The sequence below is a fragment of the Schistocerca americana genome, chromosome 10, assembly GCF_021461395.2.
Source record: "Schistocerca americana isolate TAMUIC-IGC-003095 chromosome 10, iqSchAmer2.1, whole genome shotgun sequence".
Lineage (NCBI taxonomy): Eukaryota > Metazoa > Arthropoda > Insecta > Orthoptera > Acrididae > Schistocerca > Schistocerca americana.
The window spans coordinates 172,311,914-172,339,012 of NC_060128.1; the positions used below are offsets into that span (position 1 = coordinate 172,311,914).

The 27,099-nt window shown below is 40.3% G+C and overlaps 1 protein-coding gene across 1 annotated transcript in view; it reads left to right on the top strand.

Annotated features, from left to right (window-relative positions):
- Positions 1–13,490, top strand: part of LOC124552453 (inositol polyphosphate 1-phosphatase) — a 41,439-nt gene extending 27,949 nt beyond the window's left edge. The window contains exons 5-6 of the mRNA XM_047126730.1: positions 6,603–6,690; positions 9,601–13,490. Coding sequence (XP_046982686.1) covers positions 6,603–6,690; positions 9,601–10,008 — 496 coding nt within the window. The 3' untranslated portion in view covers positions 10,009–13,490. The remainder of the gene's footprint in view (positions 1–6,602; positions 6,691–9,600) is intronic.
- Positions 13,491–27,099: the final 13,609 nt, after the last annotated feature.

Here is a 27,099-nt window from a genome sequence, read left to right on the forward strand (position 1 = left end):
ATAATGAATAAATATGCACATGATATTGGAAACAGCTGATTCAGTACTTGCTAGTTAACATTTAAATTTGATGGTAAATATAGAATACAAATGTGTGTTTATAAAGAATGGTAACACATAGTGAAAATTGAGCCGGCAACCTCGCAATTACAAGATGAGAAATATACCACTGCACAGTTTCAGTGAGACTTAGTAGAGACATATACCTTACTGTCAGTAACAATCGCTTTGGGGTTAAGAAGCCCCTTCCCACCAAAGGGATGGGGAAAGAAGCATAGCCTGTGACGCGTGAATTCCCAGACTTACTTCATTCAGTGTTTGAGAATGATAGTAATTGAGAGACTGAGAGATTTATACCAAATAAATTAACAAATTACAGAGCCGATCCTCCCTGGTACACTAAACAGGTCAGAACATTGTTGCAGAAACAACAAAAAAAAAAAAAGTATACCAAATTTAAACAAATGCAAAATCTACATGGTAGGCAATCTTTTACGGAAGTTTGAAATTTAACACGGACTTTAATCCAAGATGCTTATAATTGTTTCCACAACAAATTTTTGTCTCAAAACCTGGCAAAAAATGCAGAATGAGTTTCGTTGTATGTAAAGTATGCTAGTGGCAAAACACAATCAATGCATTCTCTGCACAATGGCAATGGAAATACTATCAACGACAGTGCTGCTAAGGCAGAGCTACTAAACACAGTCTTCTGAAATTCCTTCACCAAAGAAGACAAAGTAAATATTCCAGAATTTGAATCAAGGACAGCTGCCACTAAATGTAAATGTCGTGTGAATAAGGCCTCCCATCGAGTAGACCGTTCGCCGAGTGCAAGTCTTTCGATCTGACGTCACTTCGGTGACTTGCGTGTCAATGGGGATGATGATTAGGACAACACAACATCCAGTCCTTGAGCGGAGAAAATCTCCGACCCAGCCAGGAATCGAAACCGGGCCCTTAGGATTGACATTCTGTCATGCTGACCTTTCAACTATGGATGCAGACAGCTGTAACTATGAGTAACTTAGAAGTAGATATCCTCGGAGTAGTGAAGCAACTTAAATCACTTAATAAAAGCAAGTTTTCTGTATACCAATTAGATGCTTTTCAGAATACGCTGATACAATAGCTCCATATTTAACAATCATACACAGCCACTCGCTAGACGAAACATCTGTACCCAAAAACTGGAAAGTTCCACACATCACACCAATATTCAAGAACGGTAGTAGGATAACCCGCTAAATTACAGGCACATATCATTAATGTCAGGATTTTGGAACGATATTGTGTTCAAGCAATATGAATTACCTCTAAGAGAATGGTCTATTGACACATGGTCAACATGGATTTAGGAAACATCATTCTTGTGGAACACAACTAGCTCTTTACTCATATGAAGTGTTGAGTGCTATGGATAAGGGATTTCAAATTGGTTCCATATTTCTAGAAGGTTTTTGACACTTTACCACACAAGCGGCTCATAGTGAAATTGCAAGATTATGGAATATCACCTCAGTTATGTGGCTAGATTTGTGAATTCCTGTCAGAGTCCATAGTAACTGACAGAAAGTCATCGAGTGATACCTGGCATTCCACAATATGGTGTTATGGGCCCTCTGTTGTTCCTTATCTATATAAACAATTTAGGAGACAATCTCGGCAGCAGCCTTAGCTTATTTGCAGATGATGCTGTCATTTACCACCTAATAAAGTCATCAGAAGATAAAAAAAAATTGCAAAACGATTTAGAAAAAAGATAACTGAATGGTCCAAAAATTGGCAGTTGATTCTAAATAATGAAAAGTGTGAGGTCATCCACGTGAGTGCTAAAAGCAATCCATTAAACTTTGGTTGCACGATAAATCAGACAAATCTGAAGGCCATAAATTCAACTAAATACCCAGGAATTACAATTATGAATTAAATTGGAAAGAACACACAGAAAATGTTGTTGGGAAGGAAAACTAAAGACGGCGTTTTATTGACATAACACTTAGAAAATGTAACATCTAATAGAGAGAGTGCCTACGCTACACTAGTCTTGTCTCTTTTGGAGTACTGCTGTGTTGTCTGGGTTCCTTACCAGAAAAGTAACAGAGTACATTGAGAAAGTTCAAAAAAAGAGCAGCATGTTTCCTATTATCCTAAAATACAGGAGTGTGTGTCATGGACATGATACGGGATTGGGGGTGTGGGGTGGACATAATTACAGTAAAACAAAGGCATTTGCCACTGTGGCATAATCTTCTCATGAAATTTCAATCACCAACTTTCTCCTCCGAATGTGAAAATATTTTCTTTACGTCAACCTACATAGTGAGGAACAACCATCGTAATTAAATAAGGGAAGTCAGAGCTGGCACGGAAATATATGTGTGTTCATTTACTCATATGCTGTTTGAGGTTGGAACAGTAGAGAATTATTGCAAAGGTGGTTTGATGAACCCTCTGCCAGGCACTTAAATGTGATTTACAGAGTATCCATGTAGATGTAGATTTTTGGCTAGTTCATAGGCTGTGCTGGAGAGTATCTAGGACATAGCTTTAGTACAGTATCATAATCATGGAACTGAGTGCTATTACTATGTATGCCACAGTCCCAATGATCAATTCATGACAAGAGCTGGTGAGTTGGAGTATTTGAAGGGCACTAGCATGAGGCTGTGACAAGAAACTCAGTTCATAATGACTGAATGTGTCCTCCTTATTCTGCTACATTCACTTTACAGATCGTTAACTGCTCTGTTGGTCCCTTGCTGTGCGCCCTTACGAAATAGATACAATTCTAGCAACATGCCTTACAAGCTAACGAATATGCTGTCCTCGCTTCCTGTGGCTTTCCGTCCTCTTTTCCATAGAATGCTTATTCCTTACTCACAGACAGTATCATTGATCTCACCCACTTGCAACATAATGGTTCACTTTCTTCTTCCGCCTCTGTCTCTTTCATGACTTTGATTTGCCTGGGGCAGTGTGAGTGAGTTTTAATATATATTTTTTTCTAATTTCTATTGCTTACTAATATGTGCTGTAACATTATTCAAAAACATGTGTCCCTCTTCTGGTGACATTTTATACTTGGCCATTGGAGCAATAAAGCATTCTAGACAATTGGAAAAAGCCACAGGTCATTATTTTTCAAGAACGGTGAACCCTGGTACTACTCAATTCTTTAGAAAATCAAAAATTACACTCTCACCACAGTTATTTAAAGGAAATAGGAAGCCTGGGATCACTGGTGATGGACAAGCTTGTGATTGTTTTACAATTTTAATTTGACTCAAAATAGACTTTATTACAAACTTCAATTTGGACATTTGCCCTCTTACTGATGCAAAATACAAATCTTCACTTTAATTGAATTACATAAACACGAATAAGAATCATATTTTGCTTCCAAATCCAAAATCTTACATAGCATGTACGGTGAATAATCAATCATAAACAATTGTTCTTGTTTAACCATATCTCAAAAGACTAGTAACACTATACACTTCCAAAGTTACACAGCCACATAATACCACAACTTCATTAAAAAAACAAAGATCTTAAAGCTTAATAAAACTGAACTGCCCACATAAAGATCCACAGTGAAACATGCTTATACTAAAAATGCAAAGTGGGCCAACCAGGATCGCAAAATTGACACACAGGAAAAATAACAAGTTGCACATTCATTAAAGATACACAAATGATTGACATAAGTATTAAATTAGAATGGCTAATAATAACTCGACCAGTAAAATAACTTACAGAAACGCTAATATTATCAAAGTGGCCTCACTTAACTTTAGAGAACAGCGTTAAGGCCCACAGCAGTATTTGGAATCAATGACGCTATGGCCAGCAGGCAGTACGAGTGTTCACTCCCCACGGCTTGTGCACAGGCTCACTGGCAGGCAGTATATATTTATATATAGTCCAAACAGCCTCACAATCAGTAGTCCTGACAAGAATCCATAACCGCACCGACACCAGGAAACGAGCAGACTTAACAAATGGCCTGCAGCACAGATAGGCGGCAATGAAAACAAGGTCAACTCACAGCCACACTGGAATATATAATGAGCATGCCCCCAAATTCTTAAGGAGCAATACTCTAACATTACCCGTCTCCCAGTAAATTAGCAGGAAACTTAAAGATCACTTCCAGTTGCCTTTGGCACTTCCAACATTAAATAAACATACCAAATCGTGCCGTGACAAATGATTAAACCATTAACTCTACGGCTGCCGGGCACGTACACAATGGCAACCAGTCCCCAAGCGGTCATTATGTCCTAAAACAAGTTAAAACTTGCATGAAAACCACTTAAAACACACACTCCACTAATGATGAGAAACGAAATGAGGAACATCAGCTTCCTTAAAATAGCCACTGTTGAACCAAGTTCAGAACCATCTCTGGCAGCTACCAGTTTAAACAACCTTCTTAGTTAAACACAGAATAAAAGTCATACGTAACTTGGAGCTTGCAAATTATGAGCTGGGAAGCTGTTCAGCATGAGACGATGAACCCACCACAATTTTGCTCATCAAGATGCCCAATGATTGGCACCGTACATCCTGCGCAACAAAAGACAAGGGCGGCGAGCACGGTGAGGACACTGGCTTGTTTTCAACATATTGCCTATATTGCCAACATAAGAATTACAGAACACATTTTATGCTCACATCCTATTACCTATTTCAAGAACAAAATCTTCCACCATAGGTTTGTAAACTCAGTTTACCCTGCTAGTCCATGAGATCCAGAACCCCATAGACAAAGTTATCTTGATTGACATGGTTTTTGACTTGTGGTTGACATTTGCTGCAGTTCTAAACCGCCTCACAGTGAACAAAATATGTGGTTTCACAATATGTGGTCAGCAATTTGATTGAATTAACCCCTTTGTAGCAGATACAATTCAACCTATCATTCTGAGCTGGTCAATTACTTCGAGAGCACCTTAGGGAGAATTAGAGGGCCATTAATCATCACAGTGTATACAAAAATCTTCTGGATTGTGCCAGAAGCTGTTCATTTTTTATGCTGTTGTATGGCAGTCACAAGAGCAACAAATTGTATGTTGATTTTCCATCAATTTGAAATTGTAGGGATGACTCAGTTTAAGTTGTTTGAAGAAATTATATTGCAAGAAATTTAGTGTGTTTTGTATGATGTTATATTGCAACCCAAAATAACATAATTTTAATTATGTCAGTGTGTTCAAAACACCAATATCAGATACTGAATCAACTGTCTATTGATACATGCATTGAGGTGACAAAAGTCATGGAGCACTTCCTAATATCATGACAGACCTCCTTTTGCCCAGAGTAGTGCAGCATCTTGATGTGGCATGGACTCAACAAGTTGTTGGAAGGCCCCTGCAAAATATTGAGCCATGTGCTGCCTCTGTAGCCATCGGTAATTGTGAAAGTATTGCCGGTGCAGCATTTTCTGCATGAAATGATCTCTCCAAGTATGTCCCATAAATGTTTGATGGGGTTCATGTCGGGTTATCTGTGTGGCCAAATCATTTGCTCGAAATGTCCAGAATGTTCTTCAAACCAGTTATGAAAAAAATTGTGGTCTGGTCATGTGACGCATTTTCAGCTATAAAAATTCCATCGTCATTTGCTAACATGAAGTCCATTAATGGCCGCAAATGGTCTCCAAGTAGACAAACATAACTATTTCCAATCAATGGTAAGTTCAGCTGGACCAGAGGACACAGTATCTTGTTGACAACTTGAGGCTATGATTTGTGGGGTCTGCACCACACTTGAATCCTACCGTTAACTCATCTGACCGGTTCACAGCGTTCCAGTCATCTAGAGTCCAACCAGTATGGTCACGAGCCCACAAGAGGGACTGTAGGCAATGTTGTGCTGTTAGCAAAGGCACTCACATCGATCCTCTACTTCATAGCCCATTAACGCCAGATCTCACCACACTTTCCTAATGTATATGTTGGTCATACATTGCACATTGACTTCTCTGGTTATTTCATGCAGTATTGCTTGTCTGTTTGCACTGACAACTGTGCAAATGCTGCTGCTGTCACTCATTAAGTGAAGGCCATCAGCCACTGCATTGTCCGTGGTGAGAGGTAATGTGTGAAATTTGGTATTATTTACACACTCTTGACACTGTGGATCTGGGAAATAGACTTCCCTAACGATTTCCAAAATAGAATGTCCCGTGTTTCTAGCTCCAAATACCATTCCGCATTCAAAGTCTGTTAATTCCCATCATGTTACCATCATCACATTGACAATATTTTCACCTGAATCGCATGTACAAGTGACAGCTCCGCCAATGCAATGTCGTTCTATACCTTGTGTTCATGATACTACCACCATCTGTATATGTGCATATCACCATCTCATGACCTTTGTCACCTCAGTGTGTAACTATGAAAAATATTTTAAAATTGAGTTGCAGCCTCACTTGCTTGCTATAATTTTGCCACTTTGTTTATTAAACGTGGTGCTGTTTTTATAGTCCGGGAAGTGGGTCCTAGCACGGCGTAAGTTGCTAATTTTGTTTTGTATTTGACTTGCATCTTCTCACTGTTGTTGCAAACGAACCTTGTTTTCTGTTGCAGGTGGATCGGAAGATGTATGTGGGGGATAAGTCACAATGATACAAATCTAAACTGCATTCCCAAACCAGATTTATCACCTAAGGGAAAGGTAACATATCATTTCGAGGTCTTACAAAGATTAAAGTGGTTTGAATTTAATCAGCAAGCTCTTTTAATTTTTAAAAGAACATAATGTTTTGAAAATATTTGTGACAGAGATTCTGGGATTTTATTGATTCTATAATAATTATTAGCAGACTTTATGAAATGCATTGCAATGAAACTTGACCAGAGATGCTTTTTTATATATATTTTTTATCTATTGCTACAGGTTTTGAGGATGTCTCATAAGTGGTAACTAAATAGAAACAAGCGGTTATCACTGATATATAAAGCCTTTGCCAAAAGCAGGTGACACACACACACACACACACACACACACATGCTCGCACGCACGCACAAACGCAACACCACACACACACACACACACACACACACACACACACACACACACACACACACAACTGCAGTCTCAGGCAACTGTGCCACACTGCGAGCAGCAGCACCAGTGCATGATGGGAGTGGCAGGTGGGTGGGGGTAAGGACGAGGCTGGGACAGGGAGGGGGGGGGGGACAGTAGAGTAGGGGTGGGGTAGGGTAGGGTAGGGGTGGCGGACAGCGCAGAGCTGCGGGGGAGCACGGAGGGGCAAGGTGGAGAAAGGATAGGGCAGCTGTCTGGAGTCGGGAGGTTAGATGGAGGACTGGGGAGGGGGGTAGCCGAAAAGGGGAGAAGTAAAAGGACTGGATGTGATGGGGGGAATGAGTGCTGTATAGTGCCGGAAAGGGAGCAGGGAGATCGGATGGATGAGGACGATGACTAGCGAAGGTTGAGACCAGGAGGGTTACAGGGAATGTAAGATACAAAGGTGTTCAATAAGTTTTGCACAGTCATCTCTAATTTTTTTTTTTATTTTTTTACAGGAGGAGAATGAAATTTTTTTTTAACATACTTGGAACATTTAGCTATACATTGAGCCAGCTCGATGTAGCCTCCATCTGGCCCAACATTCTTTCCATGATGTAAATGCACTTTAATAAAATTCTGGGGATTGACTTTTTACACCATCGCTTGACACAGGAAATAAGGTCTTCCTCATTATCAAATGTTTTACTGCGCAGGTGGGCCTTCAGACGACCAAAGAGGTAAAAATCAGATGGAGCGAAGTCCGAACTGTAGGGAGTATGAGGAACAATTTTCCAACCCATTTACCTGATTTTCTCCTGCGTCATAAGGGCTGTATGGAGTTTGGCATTGTCATGGTGTAGTCTGATGAACTGACCCTGAAGCTGTAGTCTGTGGGTCTTGATGGCACATCACAGCTTGTCTGATGACAAACAGTAACGGTCCCGATTAATTGTGATGCCAGGTTCCAAAAAGTGAAAATGATACCACACTGATCCCAGAAGAAGGAGGCCATTACCTTTGGGCCTGCTCTTCGTGAAAATCTTGGTTTCTTCCGAGGGGAACCCAGATGACACCACTCCAAGGATTGGGTTTTGCTCTCAGGTTCGAACAAAAACAACCATGTTTCATCCTGGTTAGTGACACTGTCAAAACACTGTTTCCAGTGGTCTTCATGAGAACCTCGCACACATCCTTCCTCATCGTTTTCTTTTCTCTTGTCAATAATCTAGGTACCCAACACACACAGATTTTTCTGTACACTAGTTACTGTACCGGTGATACCACACTACACAATGACAAATGAGTCATTTCAGCAAACTGTCGTGTCGTCACACATGTCATCTTGGATGATTTGATCAACGGTCTTCTTATTCACATCACTCACTGCCGTTGAGTGTCTACCGCATCGTGGATTTCCAGTAGAGAGAAATGACCTTCTTTAAACCTCTGCAACCACCACTGGATACCGCTGTGATCCACTGTGTCCTCCCCATAAATGGGGAGCAACTTCCTGTGAATCGATGTGTCAGCGCCATTGCCGGTCTTGAAGAGTAACTCCATCACCGACCATTGTTGCAACCTGACATCTATGTCATGGTCCATTATGTCTCACCTGTAAATAAAAGAAAATACTTTTATAGACCAATTATAGCTAAATGTTCCAAGTATGTTCACAAAAAATTTCATTCTACTCCTTCAAAAAATAAAAAAAAATTGGAGGTGACTGTGCAAAACTTTTTGAATGCCCTTTGTATACCACAGGGAAAGTTCCCACTTGTGCAATTCAGAAAAGTTGGTGTTGGTTGGAAGGATCTATATGGCACAGGCTGTGAAGCAGTTATTGAAATGAGGGATGTCATGTTTAGCAGCGTGCTCAGCAACCATGTGGTCCATTTGTTTCTTGGCCACAGTTTGTCGGTGGCCATTCACGTGGACAGACAGCTTGTTGGTTGTCATGCCCACATAGAATGCGGCATAGTATTTGCAGCTTAACTTGTAGATCACATGACGGGTTTCAGAGGTAGCCCTGCCTTTGATGGGATAGGTGATGTTTGTGACTGGGCTGGAGTAGGTGTTGGTGGGTGGATGTATGGGACAGGACTTTGCATCTAGGTCTATTGCAGGGGTATGAGCCATGAGGTGAGGGGTTGGGAGCATTGGTTGTGTAGGGATGGACGAGTGTATTGTGTAGGTGTGGTGGTGAGCAGAATACCGCTGTGGGAGGGGTGGGAAGGATAGTGGACAGGGCACTTCTCATTTCAGGACACAACGACAGGTAGTCAAAACCTAAGGCCCTAAAGCAAAGACAAAGAAACAAACTTTCACACTTAAAAATGTGTAATAGACGTGTCATGTCCAAGTTCCTCAGAGCAGGTACCTATCATTTTCTGGGTTCTGTTTCTCTTTTTGTAGCCTGACATACACCCCCCCCTCTCAACTTGAATAAATATCTATAAACCCCCAAGGCTATGTCACATTTGTATAAATGGATTATAATATTCAATTCCATTCACTTTTTTAATGAATAAAATAAAATAAATGTCCCTCATTCAGGTGGTGCTGGTAGGCTCCGGCGAGTCGGAGGAGCTGCGAGAGAAGCTGCGAGCGTCGGGGGCAGTGGTGGTACGCGGTGTGGCAGGGGCGGGTCACAAACTGGTGGGTGTGGCGTTGGGGCTGGCGGACGCGTACGTGCTGACGCGGCCCACCACCTTCCTGTGGGACACGTGTGGACCGCACGCGCTGCTGCTCTCGCAGGGCGGCGGTGTCGCCAGCTGTGCCAATCCGGGCACGCAGCTCATCTACACTGGGAATGTTGGCACCTGCAACGAGGGTGGCATCGTCGCGTACCGTGACCGCACCTTCCTGGAGGCTCTGCTTGACCGTGAGCTGCAGGAGTCGGTCCTGCCGCTCGACCCGCAGGCATCTGGCGACCCACAGGCATCTGGCGATCCACCCCAGTGAGACCCCGTAACACCTCGGAAAGTTCTGCCTGGCGACTGCGGACAGTTACATTTTTCCCGCCATTTTAATGTCATTATCCCAAAAGTGAATGAAGTTGTTTCACAGACTACAGTGGAGTCTGCTGTGACAGCAGATGAAAATTATATGCCTTAATACAATTTTAACTGTTGTCTACTCCCGAATGCATTACAATCCCTGGTGATACAGTCTGCCCCTTTGGCCCGATCTCGTATGCCTCACTGCCGAGTGAAAAGTGTTTTAGAGATAGTGAACTGGAGGTGATGCATTTGCAAACGTACCTGTATGTATAAAGATTCAAATTGATGATCTCATGCCTTTTTTTAGTGATTTTTTTTTTGTTTGCAAAATGAATATAGCAATTACAAATGACCATAACTATTTAATGAGTACTGATACATTGATAAGCATTCCAAGAATGTAAAATAAAAAAAAGTCGAGAATATTTTACGTAATGTATATTAGTTACCTTTGGTCATACAGACAACATTTCAGCAGTAATCAGTTCTGAAGAATTAGAGTTGTACATTTGAGTTCTGGAATTGTTTTTGGCAAAGGCACATATATAATATCTTCAACATAACCCCATAAAAGGAAATCCGTGGGTATCACGTCTGGAGATCTAGGTAGCCGAGAACGAAACGCAGTGTCATCATGTCCAGTACAACTTATCTGCAATGGTTTGGAAGATGTCGATTTAAAAATGTGTGAACTTCAACAACCATTGGAACACTTCATCTTGCTGAAACGTGGTATCGATATAAGCTATGGAATCAGCCATTGCTAAACCACGTCTAGGTAAAGATATCTCAAAATGCATTGTTCTGCACCCAAAAATTGACTTTACAGTTTTTGTACTGACATCACACAGAACACATTAGCCTCCGGTGAATCGCACAGATGTTCTGTTAAGCATGAAGGCTTTTCTGTACCTGTATTTGAATGTTGTCCCAGTTAACCCTACCACTTATGTGGAGGGTTGCCTCATTGCTAAAAATGAGATCTGCAGCAAATGTTCCTTCCTCCATGGCTTCCAACATTACCATTGCATAATTCTGATGGTTATAATCATTTGTAATTACTGTATTTATTTCGAACTGTTCTGTACATGTGTATAGTAGTGTCACATCTACATTGAGGAGGTAGTGTTACCTTGCCAGATGATTAATCAGTCAGTTGTAATACTGAATCCTCATTTCTGTCCTGTCATTTTTTTTTCTCTGCAAGTGGAAGATCCTTATGGCGGACAAGGAAGTGCAATAAAGAAGCAGTATATTTAGTACTGCATATAGACTCATGTAAAAGCACATGGCACTATTCTAGCATTGGAGCTCTCCTGTGTCTTGAGTGACCTATCCTCCCTTTTTAACATTTCCCAACCTTATCCCTGTTTTCTCCTTGAGAAAGAAACCAATATTTCCAAAAGCTAGCAACAAGTATGTTCCTTTATGTGCGTCTGTTGGCAGTACTGCATGTTTTGCTACCTGAAAATTATGTACTAGAACACTTCTGTCATTAATCTATTTTTTAGTTTTCTCAAGTGAATTTTCTTTTAATATAACAAATGAGTGACATTGTTTTGATGTAATTCAAATGCTAGTCTTATTTGATTGTGAAATTTTACAGATTATGATCAGATACTTGTCACACATATGTAGCCGTTCTATTCTTCATATATTCATTAAACATGTCAGAGGTTCACGTTGATGCACAGTTTCTCTTGAATCAAAATGTTACTGATTTTATTAGCCAGTATCATATGAGAAAGGAGATGTGATTTTTATAACTGAAGTTATCAGTTATTATGTACGCTTTATGGTGACAGATCTTGGCCAATTTACAAGTACATGAGTGTAGAATTTTATTGTTCAGCAAAACAAATTGAATACTTGAACAGGGTGGCAGCACCGTCATGTTTATGGCCAAGAAATGAGGAGGGGAGGCAGAACAGCGTACATTTGGTAATTTTGCAAGTGGAACACTGCCACACGCTACACATCTCTGCTTCAGTGCCCTGCATAGCACAATGGTCAACCATTGAGTGGCATGTGAATAAACTACTGGCCACTTCACTTCTGATACTTCATATTTTCAAAAAAATTTAATTTAGTTTGTCTTTTTTGAAAAAGTGGAAATGTCATCTAGTTGTGATATAACAACTCGTTTATTCTGGCTCCTTTCAAAAATAAATTTTTTAGACAGAACAATTTTTCTCACAGGTGGAGAACATTGTATGTGGATGGCGATTAAAGAATGTCTGAATGGTGATGCAGCTTAGGGTACTAGCTGTTTCACACTGAAGCCATCCACGCAGGTGGACCTTCATACGAGAGAGATCATCCTCAGAAACAGAACAAAATCAATTTCTGTATAACCTATTCAAATAGAAACAATGCTGGTAGTGGTTGCGTAGCCAAGTGCCTATCAGTTTGAGCATATTTGAGGGCTTGGGTTCTGTGCTAATCATGTGAATTTTTTATAATATATACAAATATATAACTGAAACTAAGGGCGAAGACTACTGAATTTATTAGACAGTGCAAAATTAACGTACAACAAACCTATAGTGCCAAATGTTAATGACTTAAGTTTCGCCTGAAATTTATTGAAAATTGAAAGCTGCTTTGGAAAGGTTTGCATACAGTGTCCATTGTGCAGGAATACTTAATGTTACCAGTTCTGTTTTCAAGACCACACTCATTCTGAAAATTATAGATCATTACTTAATAAGTAAATTTGTATGTGTTTGCAGCATCATAATATGAAAGCAATTGCATTTTTTCTCTTTCTAACTGACGTAATGAAGGTGGTTACGATAAGTGAAAATAGAACAAGTAAAAAGAGAAAGAGGGAAGAAAATCAAAACTTACTTCTGACTAGGATAGAAGCTGTATCCCCGCACTGTGTGAGCTTGCAACATTGCACAATATGCTATAGTGCTCTTCCATATATTGTGGTCATTCTCATGGATGGTCCGCTTTCTGAGAACAATATATCCTTAACAAAGGCACACCAGGGTGAACAACTATATATCTGGCACTTCAAACCACATCACCGACAATCCATTATCCGATCTTCACCTTACACCCCACACCCTCCCCTTCTGTGCTAGGTGTGAAGTTCACTTCTGTTCAACTTCAACTGTAAAGGCCTCCAAAAGTTGGTATTTCCATCTGTTATTCATAACACCACAGAAATTGCTACTACATCATACAGTTAATCATGTTGTTAAACGCACACATATTGATTATTGTTTGGGGTAAATACTTAACCACCACACATTTCAGCATTGTGTCCCTCCTGCTGAAATTTGTACTTGTGCTTCCTCAGCTTGAACCCTTTCCTTGGTGTCTAGGGTCTTTTTACATCCTGAGGCTCTTTTAACTACAAAGAAACGGTCTTATCATGAACATAGGGTACTCATCCTCCAGATATGCTTTTTATGGATTTTTCATTATAACTGGGCAAAGTATTTATGGTTATGCCACAGTTCACTGTACAATAATTTGAATTTTTTTCCAATGGTGTCAGAAAATACCACATGTATATATATAATATGTGATTTTCAAGGTTATATTTCAGCTTGCTTGTCAAAATAAAAATTTGGCAACAGTGCGCCTTCTCAGCCAACATTTATATGTCCGTTGTTGTAACTAGTTCATAGAAAACACATATGTGTATGGTGGAATAAAATCACAGTTAGAAATTGCATTTTGTTGAAGTTAGACTTGATGATATATTTTATACAACGAATCCACAGTTAGGAATTGCATTTTGTTGAAGTTAGATATGGTATTATATTTTATTCATAATGGATGATGATATATGCTTTGAAAGGAGCTACTGGCTCGAGCAGGTGATAGTGATAATGAATCAGTTTTGCAAATGGGAATGAAAGTGCTACTGATGTAAATGTGAAAGGAAGATATACAGGTCAGAGATGAGGTGGATGTTAATGACTGTGAAGATGATGATGATAATGTTATTCAGGAAACTAGTGCATCTTCTCTTGTACCTAGAAGGGGACAGGTAACACACGACATAGTATCACCTGATATTTGCAAGCAGGTGTCCTGGAATGTTGTTGTTGTGGTCTTCAGTCCAGAGACTGGTTTGATGCAGCTCTCCACAATACTCTATCCTGTGCAATGTTCTTCATCATCCAGTTCCTACTGCAACCTACATCCTTTTGAATCGGTTTAGTGTATTCATCTCTTGGTCTGCCTCTACGATTTTTATCCTCCACACTGCCCTCCGATACTAAATTGGTGATCCCTTGATGCCTCAGAATATGTCCTACCAACCAATCCCTCCTTCTAGTCAAGTTGTGCCACAAATTTCTCTTCTCCCCAATTCTGTTCAATACCTCCTCATTAGTTACGTGATCTACCCATCTAATCTTCAGCATTCTTTTGTAGCACCACATTTCGAAAGCCTTTATTCTCTTCTTGTCTAAACTATTTATCGTCCACATTTCAGTTCCATACATGGCTACACTACAAATATTTTCAGAAACGACTTCGTGACACTTAAATCTATACTCGATGTTAACAAATTTCTCTTCTTCAGAAACGGTTTCCTTGTCATTGCCAGTCTATATTTTATATCCTCTCTACTTCGACCATCATCAGTCATTTTGCTCTCCAAATAGCAAAACTCCTTTACTACTTTAAGTGTCTCATTTCCTAATCTAATTCTCTCAGCAACACTTGATTTAATTCGACTGCATTCCATTATCCTTGTTTTGCTTTTGTTGATGTTCATCTTATATCCTCGTTTCAATACACTGTCCATTCCGTTCTGCTACTCTTCCAGGTTCTTTGCTGTCTCTGACAGAATTACAATGTCATCGGCGAACCTCAAAGTTTTTATTTCTTCTCCATGGTTTTTAATTCCTCCCCCGAATTTTTCTTTTATTTCCTTTACTGCTTGCTCAATATACAGATTAAATAATATCGGGGAGAGGCTACAACCCTGTCTCACTCCCTTCCAAACCACTGCTTCTGTCCCATCCCCCTCGACTCTTATAACTGCCATCTGGTTTCTGTACAAATTGTAAATAGCATTTCGCTCCCTGTATTTTACCCCTGCCACCTTCAGAATTTCAAAGAGAGTATTCCAGCTTCCTGGAATATAATATGTGAAACTGCACATATTCCACATCACCTTAGGCCACAATTAAAGACAAGGGCAGACCTTTTATCACCAATCATATGCAGAGTGTAAAAGTAGTGCATAGTATTAATCATGCAGAAGACAGTAAAATTCTATAGTTGTACCTTGAACACTGAATTGAACTTGACTCTACAGAACTACAGACTGTCTGGTTTACTAATAATAGCTGGTTTACACAGAGTGTGTCTGAAACCTCTGAAGGAATTTCAATCAGATGAGTATAGAGTACTCATTTTTCAAATCAAACTGAGTTTTTCAAGATATCCATATATTCTGATTCACCTTCAGTTGATAATTAACGTACAAGTGAAGAAAGAAAAACCGTTTCTGAATCAAAAGCTGAACCTGTTTGGGCTGTGTTTAAAATGTTTGTTGATGCATGCATTTTGTCTTATATCCCTGGGCCTTATACGACGTGCTATCCAAAATTTTCGGGACTGGTGTTGCCATCTGTTGAAAACCTTACCTTTGGATTAATAGTCACCATCACCCTCGAAGTAGTTCCCATCCGCATGTACACACCGGTCCCAGCGCTTCTTCCACTGGTCAAATGTTCTCTGGGAGTCCTGTTCTTTGAGGGTTTTTATCATCACCAGCGATGTTTCTTGAATCCTCTCTAGAGTGTCGAACCGACGGCCTTTCAACTTGTGTTTCAGTTTTGGGAATAGCGCAAAGTCGTAAGGTGCTAAATCTGGCGAGTACGGTGGGTGGAGTACAACTGCCATGTTGTTTTTTGCCAAAAAGGGCATGGTGAGCAAGGACGTATGACAAGACGCATTGTCGTGATGCAGCAGCCAGTTCCCTTGATGCCAAAAATCAGGCCGTTGTTGCTGCACGTTTTCACAGAGCCGTTGCAAAACATCACAGTAGTATGCAGAATTCACTGTTTGGTTGGGTGGAGTGAATTCTTTGTGCACAATTCCCTTGGTATCAAAGAAAATGATGATCATGCTGTTCACTTTGCTCTTCACCTGTCTCACTTTTTTGGGTCGTGGAGAGCCCGGGCTCTTCCACTGGGATGATTGTTGCTTTGTCTCTGGGTCATAACCATCCAGCTCTCGCCGCCAGTGATAACCCGTGACAAGAAGGTTGGATCATCAGGTGCGGTCCGTGCACACTTCAACACGCTGTGCCTTCTGGTCAGTAGTTGAGATCCTTGGCACAAATTTTGTGGCGACACGATGCGTGCCCAGTTCATCAGTCAACATTTGTTGACATGTCCCATAACCAATACCCACTTCATGCGCAAGGTCTTGAATGGTTCAATGTTGATCCGCATGAACCAATTGTTGAAGTTCGGCAACAATGTCTGGCGTTGTATGGCTAATGGGCTTTCCAATGTAAGCATCATCTTCGACGTCTGTACGGCCGACCCTGAACTGAGCATGTCACTCAAACACAGGCATATCGCTCATGCCCTGCCCCCCAAACACTCGTTGAATCATTGCAAGGGTCTCCGTAGCACTTTTCCCAAGATTCACACAAACTTTGATACACACACGCTGTTTTGTTCGCTTATCCATCATAAAATCGCCACACACCAAACACAGAGTATTACGGAAATCATCGTGGACAGGCAACATCTCCTCCCAGCTGAATGCCACTCCGCACACTGACCCATCAGATATGCAGCTCTCGCCACCTAGCGGTGCAAAGATCTACTACTACTACTTTCCAGATGGCGGCACCAGTCCCGAAAATTTTGGATTCCACCTCATATATTACTGTTAGCACCTTAGTACATGTGCATTCATCGAGTACATTTCTTCAAAACATGGGCAGTACAGGATAAAAAAGTGCACTGTTCGAAACTGTGAGACCAATTTTCTCATAAATGCACAACTGTATACAGGGAAAGCAGCTGAATGAAGGAACATAAATGAAGGGAAATGAGTGGTACATGATTTAGGTGATCATCTGTGGGGAAGTAGTAGGAATTTTTTTTTTACAAGTTTGCAAGTTAATTATAGCATGCAACAGTGGAAGTCATTATTATCTTTTCCAGAGATGCACATTCCATAACTTTTTTCATCTGCACTGTCACTGCTTTCTCATTGTTTATAAATTTGATTTTGTTAATAGCAGGTTATCACACGCATTACTTCAACTGCGATGTGACGGTACCTAAGTCATGTGACCCAGTAAGTTGCCGCTACGACTGAGTCTGCGGTTTACTTTGCCGAGCATTCATCGAGTACATCTCTTCAAAACAATTCTTCTTCAATTGTGTATCAGATACAGCATAGTGCTTCAGTGTTATTTTTAGCATGATAATTGCAACTTGATGAGTGTTTTTGTAGCAACTCAGTTGGAAGAGCATGTTTTGGTATTTAGCAAAAAATAATTCTCGAGCAAGAGGAATAGAAACAAGTCCACAGATAACAGGCACTGCAGTCTCAAAGCAAGTAATGTAGGCTGTAACACTTATACTGTCTGTATGTCATATGTCAATATTATTGAAAGGATAGATTGCTGCCACCATATAGCGGAGATGTCAAGTTGCAGGTAAGCACAACAAAAGGACTGTCAAGCAAGCAAGCGTTCAGCAAAGGCCTCGTGACACACACACACACACACACACACACACACACACACACACACACACACACACACACACACACAGTCTCTGGCTGCTGAGACCAGACTGCAAACAGCAATGCACCATGGGAAATACAGTGTGAGTGGTGGTGATACGGAGGAGTCTGGGGCGTAGAAGGGTAGGGATAGCAGGGCAGCGGTGGGGTACAGTAAACTGCTGCTTGTGGGGACATACAGGGGTGCAGTGGGGAGATGATAGGGCAGCTAGTTGTAGAGGTTAGATCGAGGGCAGGGGAAGTGTGGGGGCAGTGGAAAGACAGAGAAGTAAAAAGACTGTGTGTGTGTGTGTGTGTGTGTGTGTGTGTGTGTGTGTGTGTTTTGGTGGAATAGAAGGCTTGTGCAGTGCTGGAGTGGGAACAGGGAAGCGGATAGGTGGGTGAAGTACAGTGATTAGCGAAGGTTGAGGCCAAGATGGTTACAGGAACATAGGATATATTGCAGTGCGAATTCCCACCTGTGCAGTTCAGAAAAAGTTGTGTTGGTAGGAAGGGTCCAGATGGCACAGGCTTTGTGGCAGTCATTTCCTCACGGTTCATATCCCTGCAATAGGCCTAGATGTGAGACCTGTTCCATATATCCTCCCACTGCCACCTACTCCAGTCCAGTCACAAGGATCGCCCATACCATCAAAGGTAAGGCTACCTGTGAAACCACCCACATTATCTACAAGCCATTTTGAAGGCTACATTCAGATTCTTATCAGAACCTTTTGAAGCTATAGGGGCTGAAGTGGGTCCATGATGTCCCAACACAAATTCCAAATTTTTTCAGCTGAAATTTTGTGATAAAAGAATGTGTTGCATTACCTATTGAATGCCCCTCGTATTAGTAAATATAGTATCTCTGGGCACTGTTTCTGAGGTCTTTGTTCGCAGAAGTGTGACTCGAGGGGTAAGAACCAGCCAGTGTAACCAAAGATGCAAGTGCTAATCCTCAGTTAGTCATAGGTTTTTTCCCTGTCACTTATTGCTTCTTTCACCTCTAGCAATAATTTCCACATGTGCAAATGCCAAATTGCTCTGTGTTCTGTGTAACACTTTCTCTACTATTCTTCATTATTAAATGTATTCAGTGTTCAGTTCCTAATTGCATCATTCACCAAAATAATGGGTTCATTACAGTATGTTAAAAGAAGGTGTAGAACAGGAAATTGAATATGTTTTTGGTTGTTGATCTTGGTAAAAGTTCATTGTAGATGTTCATTTCAATTTTTATATGGTGCAACTGGCACTGGTGATTCAGGTTATGAATTAACTACTTTCTCATGAAACACATTAATTTATTTATTTTTAGTTAGAATTGTTGCTTTGTCACATGCTTAACTCTGGCAATCTCTAGCTCTAAATTTCTACAACTGCACCCTTCAACTCCATGCTACAACTGCAAAAACTTTTTGACACAGTTCTCTTCAAAGGTATACTAACATATGACAGTCAGATATAGGCATATATGTTAACTCACACCAGGCATCAGTTTTCAGCTTACATTTTTTTTGTGTCCTTCTACAGTAACTTGAATTTATGTAAATGAATTTTATAAGTACAAACCATATTTTAGAATATTATATTTCCCTAATGCAGTTCAAAGAAAGATAATTGAACTTATTCCGTTGCTGATTGGGATGTGACAGAAACACACATGGCATTATTTTCTTAACTTTTTCTTCAGAAAGGAAAGAGACCAATACCCGACAAAATTAACTCCCATACCACTAAGAAACATTACATTTAGAGTTCATGCTGAAACACAGGTCTTCTTATAACTTGCTGGTTAAACCAATTCAGAGCTCAGAGTAAGGTTTCATTCACTCATTCTCTCACATATCATGTTCTGTGAATCCTACTGTTAAGGGAAACATTAAAAGGATGTGTATAGAATCAAGTTGCATGTTGCAGAGTTATTGGGAGACAGTTTGGCCAGCAAGAAGGAGAAATTCCATTACTGTTGGGGGAGGTGAGTTATTTCTGGCTTTCAGAACTGTACGTTCCTTCACTAGGAACGAGTAGGGGCTAGGTTCCTGAAGGAAGGCAAGGACACTCAGCTCCAGAGACAAGCAAACGCAGAGTGAAATGTAAAAAACGGTGGAGAGGAAGATAAATGAGAAATGGTGAATACTTATCAAGAATTGAGAGGAAAGATAGTGGTGGAAAAAGACAGAGTGAGGGGAGGTGGGGATAGGAGAGAAGGGGAAAGATGAAAATAGAAAGAGAGAAAGAGCTTAAAAGAAGAAAAAAAGAGAAAAAAATATTAATTGGCAGAAGCAGTCACTACTGGTAACTTCTCTCAAGCACACTAACAACCAATTTCACTAACTCTAATTAAATTGTTAACTACATAAACTACTCCTCTCTCTCTCTCTCTCTCTCTCTCTCTCTCTCTCTCTTTCTCCTCTCCTCTCCTCTCCTCCCCCCCCCCCCTCCCCTCCCCTCCCTCTTTCATACGTATACACACATTGTTGGTTCATGCAAACAAACATGATCTAATTCCTGTACTTTGCCCTTGTATTCCAAGTGAGTATGGCTTGGGGGGTTTCAGATTACAAATCTAAAGGCCTGCAGTTATGAGCTCATTTGGTTGTAGGATTTTTTCCTCCTGTCACTCATCACATCTTCACCTCTAGCAGTGATTTCTTAAGCCTTTAAAACCAACACTAGCTGCATGCTGTGGCTTCACATGGTGTGGAAATGTTTGTGTGTGGCCAAGTTCTGCTAAACACAGAAATGATATCTTAGTGAAGCAATGTACAAGAGGTTTGATGCAACAAAATAAGGAACATATTTCTCACCCTTCTTTTGGATCTTCACTTATGACCGGCACTGGTTAAGAAGTACATATTTCTGTTGATTGTCAAACAGTGGAAACTCCAGGTAGGAATGTCAACAATGTTGGAAAGACAGATTGCTGCTTACCATAAAAAAGATCCTTTAAGTTGTGGACAGGCACAATTGAAAGACACTTACTTGAAGCTTTCTGCCACAGCCTTCAGCAAAACAGAATCACTCACCATTCATACACAAAAGTAAGCACAACTAGTGCATGCATGACTGCCAGCTCCAGAATTTGATGCTGGACTTGGCAGTCATGTGTGCATGAGGTGTGCTTGCTTGTATGTAGGAATAGTGTGTGTTTCTCTTTTAGATGAAGGCTGTGGCTGAAAGGGTACTTCTGTTGATTGTTATGTTTCAGCATATTATGTATTATTACTTTTCACTTGAAATATAGAATTAATTTTACCTAACAAAGGCAAATACTGTTACTTCATCCACGTGTTGACTTCCAAATGCAATGTGTTTAGGCACAGATCTCTTGTTTCAAGTGTTCATAGTAAACTGAGTTAAATTTTAATACTGTTCCTACTTTGTGAAAATACCATCTTTATCTTCATCAAGAAAGTGAATGACTTTCAAAGAGATGAAAGCTGTAGTATTGTCACTTGTGAGTAGAACTTACACTGGTGCTGAATATGTGTTGCCTCTATCAACATTATTTGTATAACATCATAAACTGTTCAGCACATTCCTTTGGATCAAGTACCCAGTCCCATGCAGTGCTAACTGTGTAGTCCTTTTCATTCCATCGAAGTTGTTAACTCCTATCCTAACCTCTGTTGTCTTCTCAAAAAGTGAAATGCATTTGAGGTTAATTTGTATGGATACATACACAAATGGATACACACTGGGCAAAGTGATGCACTCTGTGAAGTGTAGTTGTCAACTAGACACCAATATAACATTGAGGAATGTTCCTCCAAATTTCTGTTGGAAGTATCACATCCTTTATTTCTTTCTTTATTTTTTTTCCTTCAATTTGCCATTTTCAAAGTAAACATCTATTTCTATGGTAACAACCACACACATTTCTACTACAGTATTTCACTCAAAAGCAAGAGACCTGGTTGTTGTTGTTGTGGTCTTCAGTCCAGAGACTGGTTTGATGCAGCTCTTCATGCTACTCTATCCTGTGCAAGCTTCTTCATCTCCCAGTACCTACTGCAACCTACATCCTTCTGTATCTGCTTAGTGTATTCATCTCTTGATCTGTTTCTTCGATTTTTATGCTCCACGTTGCCCTCCAATACTAAATTGGTGATCCCTTGATGCCTCAGAACTTGTCGTACCAACTGATCCCTTCTTCTAGTCAAGTTGTGCCACAAATTCGTCTTCTCCTCAATTCTGCTGACTACCTGCATATTAGTTATGCGATCTACCCATCTAATCTTCAGCATTCTTCTGTAGCACCACATTTGAATAGCTTCTATTCTCCTCTTGTCCAAACTATTTATCATCCATGTTTCACTTCCATACATGGCTACATTCGATACAAATACTTTCAGAAACGACTTCCTGACACTTAAATCTATAATCTATACTCGATGTTAACAAATTTCTCTTCTTCAGAAACGCTTTCCTCGCCATTGCCAGTTTACATTTTATATTCTCTCTACTTCGACCATCATCAGTTATTTTGCTCCCCAAATAGCAAAACTCCTTTACTACTTTAAGTGTCTCATTTCCTAATGTAATTCCTTCAGCATCACCTGACTTAACTCGACTACATTCCATTATCCTCATTTTGCTTTTGTTGATGTTCATCTTATATCCTCGTTTCAAGACACTGTCCAGTCCGTTCAACTGCTCTTCCCAGTTCTTTGCTGTCTCTGACAGAATTACAATGTCATCAGCGAATCTTAAAGTTTTTATTTCTTCTCCGGGGATTTTAATACCTACTCCGAATTTCCTTTACTGCTTGCTCAATATACAGATTGAATAACATCGGGGAGAGGCTACAACCCTGTCTCACTCCCTTCCCAACCACTGCTTCCCTTTCATACTCCTCGACTCATAACTGCCATCTGGTTTCTGTACAAATTATAAATAGCCTTTCGCCCCCTGTATTTTATCCCTGCCATCTTTAGAATTTGAAACAGAGTATTCCAGTCAACATTGTCAAAAGCTTTCTCTAAGTCTACAAATGCTAGAAACATAGGTTTGCCTTTCCTTAATCTTTCTTCTAAGATAAGTCGTAGGGTCAGTATTGCCTCACGTGTTCCAATATTTCTACGGAGTCCAAACTGATCTTCCCCGAGGTCGGCTTCTACTAGTTTTTACATTCATCTGTAAAGAATTCGTATTAGTATTTTCCAGCTGTGACTTATTAAACTGAAAGTTTGGTAATTTTCACATCTGCCAACACCTGCTTTCTTTGGGATTGGAATTATTATATTCTTCTTGACGTCTGAGGGTATTTCGCCTGTTTCATACATCTTGCTCACCAGATGGTAGAGCTTTGTCAGGACTGGCTCTCCCAAGGCCGCCAGTAATGGAATGTTGTCTACTCCCGGGTCCTTGTTTCGACTCAGGTCCTTCAGTGCTCTGTCAAACTCTTCACGCAATATTATATCTCCCATTTCATCTTCGTCCACATCCTCTTCCATTTCCATAAAATTGTCCTCAAGTAAATTGCCCTTGTATAGACCCTCTACATACTCCTTCCACCTTTCTGCTTTCCCTTCTTTGCTTAGAACTGGATTTCCATCTGAGCTCTTGATATTCATACAAGTGGTTCTCTTTTCTCCAAAGGTCTCTTTAATTTTCCTGTAGGCAGTATCTATCTCACCCCTAGTGAGATAAGCCTCTACATCCTTACATTTGTCCTCTAGCCATCCGTGCTTAGCCATTTTGCACTTCCTGTTGATCGCATTTTTGAGACATTTGTATTCCTTTTTGCCTGCTTCATTTACTGCATTTTTATATTTTCTCCTTTCATCAATTAAATTCAATATTTCTTCTGTTACCCAAGGATTTCTACTAGCCCTCGTCTTTTTACCTACTTGATCCTCTGCTGCCTTCACTATTTCATCCCTCAAAGCTACCCATTCTTCTTCTACTGTACTTCTTTCCCCCATTTCTGTCAATTGTTCCCTTATGCTCTCCCTGAAACTTTGTACAACCTCTGGTTTACTCAGTTTATCCAGGTCCCATCTCCTTAAATTCCCACCTTTTTGCAGTATGTTCAGTTTTAATCTACAGTTCATAACCTGGTAGTTCAGACCTGGTAGAAGAATCAAATGACATCTGACGATTCATCCACAAGGGCCATGTGATTATTTTTTCCCCACGAAATCATGTTCATATGGGACACAAGTTATAGCAATTGTTGCAGAAGCAGTTGTCTTGCAAAACAATATTTTTAAAATGTGCATGCACTGCAAATGACAGAGTATACATGTCAGCTTAAAAATGATTTTAAGTGAACTACCATAACTTTCATTTAAGATTATTGCATGGCGGACAAAATTAGTGTTTTTGTTGTTGTGGTCTTCAGTCCAGAGACTGGTTTGATGCAGCTCTCCATGCTACTCTATCCTGTGCAAGCCTCATCATCTCCGAGTAACTACAGCAACCTACATCCTTTTGAATCTGCTTAGTGTATTCATCTCTTGATCTGTTTCTTCGATTTTTATGCTCCACGTTGCCCTCCAATACTAAATTGGTGATCCCTTGATGCCTCAGAACATGTCGTACCAACTGATCCCTTCTTCTAGTCAAGTTGTGCCACAAATTCGTCTTCTCCTCAATTCTGCTGACTACCTGCATATTAGTTATGCGATCTACCCATCTAATCTTCAGCATTCTTCTGTAGCACCACATTTAGAAAGCTTCTATTCTCTCCTTGTCTAAACTATTTATCATCCGTGTTTCACTTCTATACATGGCTAAACTCCATACAAATACTTTCAGAAACGACTTCCTGACATTTAAATCTATACTCGATGTTAACAAATTTCTCTTCTTCAGAAACACTGTTCTTGCCATTGCCAGTCTACATTTTATATCCTCTCTACTTCGACCATCATCAGTTATTTTGCTTCCCAAACAGCCAAACTCATTTACTATTTTAAGTGTCTCATTTCCTAACCTAATTCCCTCAGCATCACCTGATTTAATTCAACTACATTCCATTATCCTCATTTTGCTTTTGTTGATGTTCGTCCCTTTCAAGACACTGTCCATTCTGTACAACTGCTCTTCCATGTCCTTTGCTGTCTGACAGAATTATGTCATTGGCAAACCTCAAAGTTTTTATTTTTTCTCCTTGGATTTTAATTCCTACTCCAAATTTTTCTTTTGTTTCCTTTATTGCTTGCTCAATACATAGATTGAATAACATTGAGGATAGGCTATAACCCTGTGTCACTCCTTTCGCAACCACTGCTTCCTTTTCGTGCCCCTCGACTCTTATAACTGCCATCTGGTTTCTGTACAAACTGTAAATAACCTTTCGCTCCCTGTATTTGGCCCCTGCCATCTTCAGAATTTGAAGGAGCATACCGGGTATGCCAGTCAATATTGTCAAAAACTTTCTCTGAGTCTACAAATGCTAGAAATGTAAATGGATCTCCATAAATTCAGCTACAGAACAAGAACAATGATGGGGTATTTTGCTGGTGCCATTCTTCCTGAATGAATCATTATCTGTTACTGCGTAAGGTAATTCATTACAAAGCACACTGTCCATGTGCTTCACAGTCATGGCATAACTCAGTCTCTGACTTGGCAGAATGGGTATTTAATGCCTTGAATATTGGTCTCCTAGTATTGTGAAGCAATATTTTCCCCATTACTTTTAAGATTCTTTTCTGAATACTGTAAGATATAATTCAATGCACCAGATCAAAGTAAACTGACTACAGATAATTAAATCACAGCTTTTACATAGTACTCTTAAGACATATTAAGGCATAACAAAAGCAGCTCACTCTTTTAAGTTACGTATCTTTGTGCACGTTCCTCTGTGGAGAACTGTCTATCCATATCCCAAGAAACTTCATTTTATTTACCTGCATGTTACTTCGTTATGAAGAGGTATCGGCTATATGTTGATTCCACTATTTCATGAGGACTATTTTGCTCTTATTTAGCAATAGTTTATAGTTACATAGCCAGTACGAAAATCTTCTACTGGTGTGTGGTATGTCAGCTCTAATAGGTTCCAATCGTGTTCTGGAAGGGCGGATTCATATTGTTAGCAGACAGAACAGGAACTGTGGATAGTTAATTTTTGTGTACAGCATGAAGAGGAGAGGCACTAGGATGGAGCCTTGTGGGATACGATAGGTTGCTAATGCTTCCTCAACTTTCCTACCTTTTTGAATTGTGAGTACTGCTAATTCCTTCCTGTTGGAAGGACATGAGCAGAACCAGTCATTGCAGACACCTGTAATTCTGTAAGACTCCAGCTTGTGTAACAGGAGAGACCTATAAAGACCCCAGAAGTGAGATTCTCATCAAGTGCACTTATCAACTGAGGTGACAGATATTACTGGATACCTCCTAACATCATATCGGACCTCCTTTTGCCCATAATATTGCAGCAACTCGGTATGGAATAGACTCAACAAGTCATTACAAGTCCCGTGCTGTAATGTTGAGCCTCTATAGCCATTCATAATGTGTTGCCATGCAAGATTTTGTGCATGAACTGACCTCTCAATTACATCCCACAAATGTTTGATTGGACTCCTGCCAGGTGATCTGGGTAGCCAAACCATTCACTCAAATTGTCCAGAACGTTCTTCAAACAAATTGTGAACAATTGTGGCCCAGTGATAAGATGCATTGTCATCCATAAAAAATCTGTTGTTGTTTGGCTGCAGATAATCTCCAAGTACCCGAACGTAACTGTTTCCAGACAATGATCAGTTCACTTGGGCCAGAGGGGCCATTCCATTCAATGTAAACACAGCTCACACGATTATGGAGCCGCAGTCAGCTTGAACAGTATCTAGTTGACAACTTGGGTCTATGGTTTCATGGGGTCTGTGACACTCTCGAACCATACTATCAACTATTACCAACTGAAATTGAGTGTCATGTGACTAGGCCATGGTTTTCCAGTCATTGAGGGTCCAACTGATATGGTTACAAGACCAGGAGAGACCCTGAGGGTGATGTGTTGTTAGCAAAGGCACTAGTGTCAGTTGTTTGCTGCCACAGCCCATTAACTCTAAAGTTTGTCATGCTGTCCTGCCAGATATGTTTGTCATATGCCCCACATTGATTTTTGCAGTTATTTCACACAGTGTTGCTTGTTTGTTAGCACTGGCAACTCTACACAAATGCCACTGCTCACGTGACAAGGTGGATCACAGAATATGGAATTCTAAGGATTTCCAAAATAGAATGTCCCATGCGTCAAGCTGTGACTGTCAGACCGCATTCAGAGCCTGTTAATGCCCATCATGTGGCCGTTATCATGTAGGAGACTTTTTCAATTAATCACATGAGTGCAAATGACAGC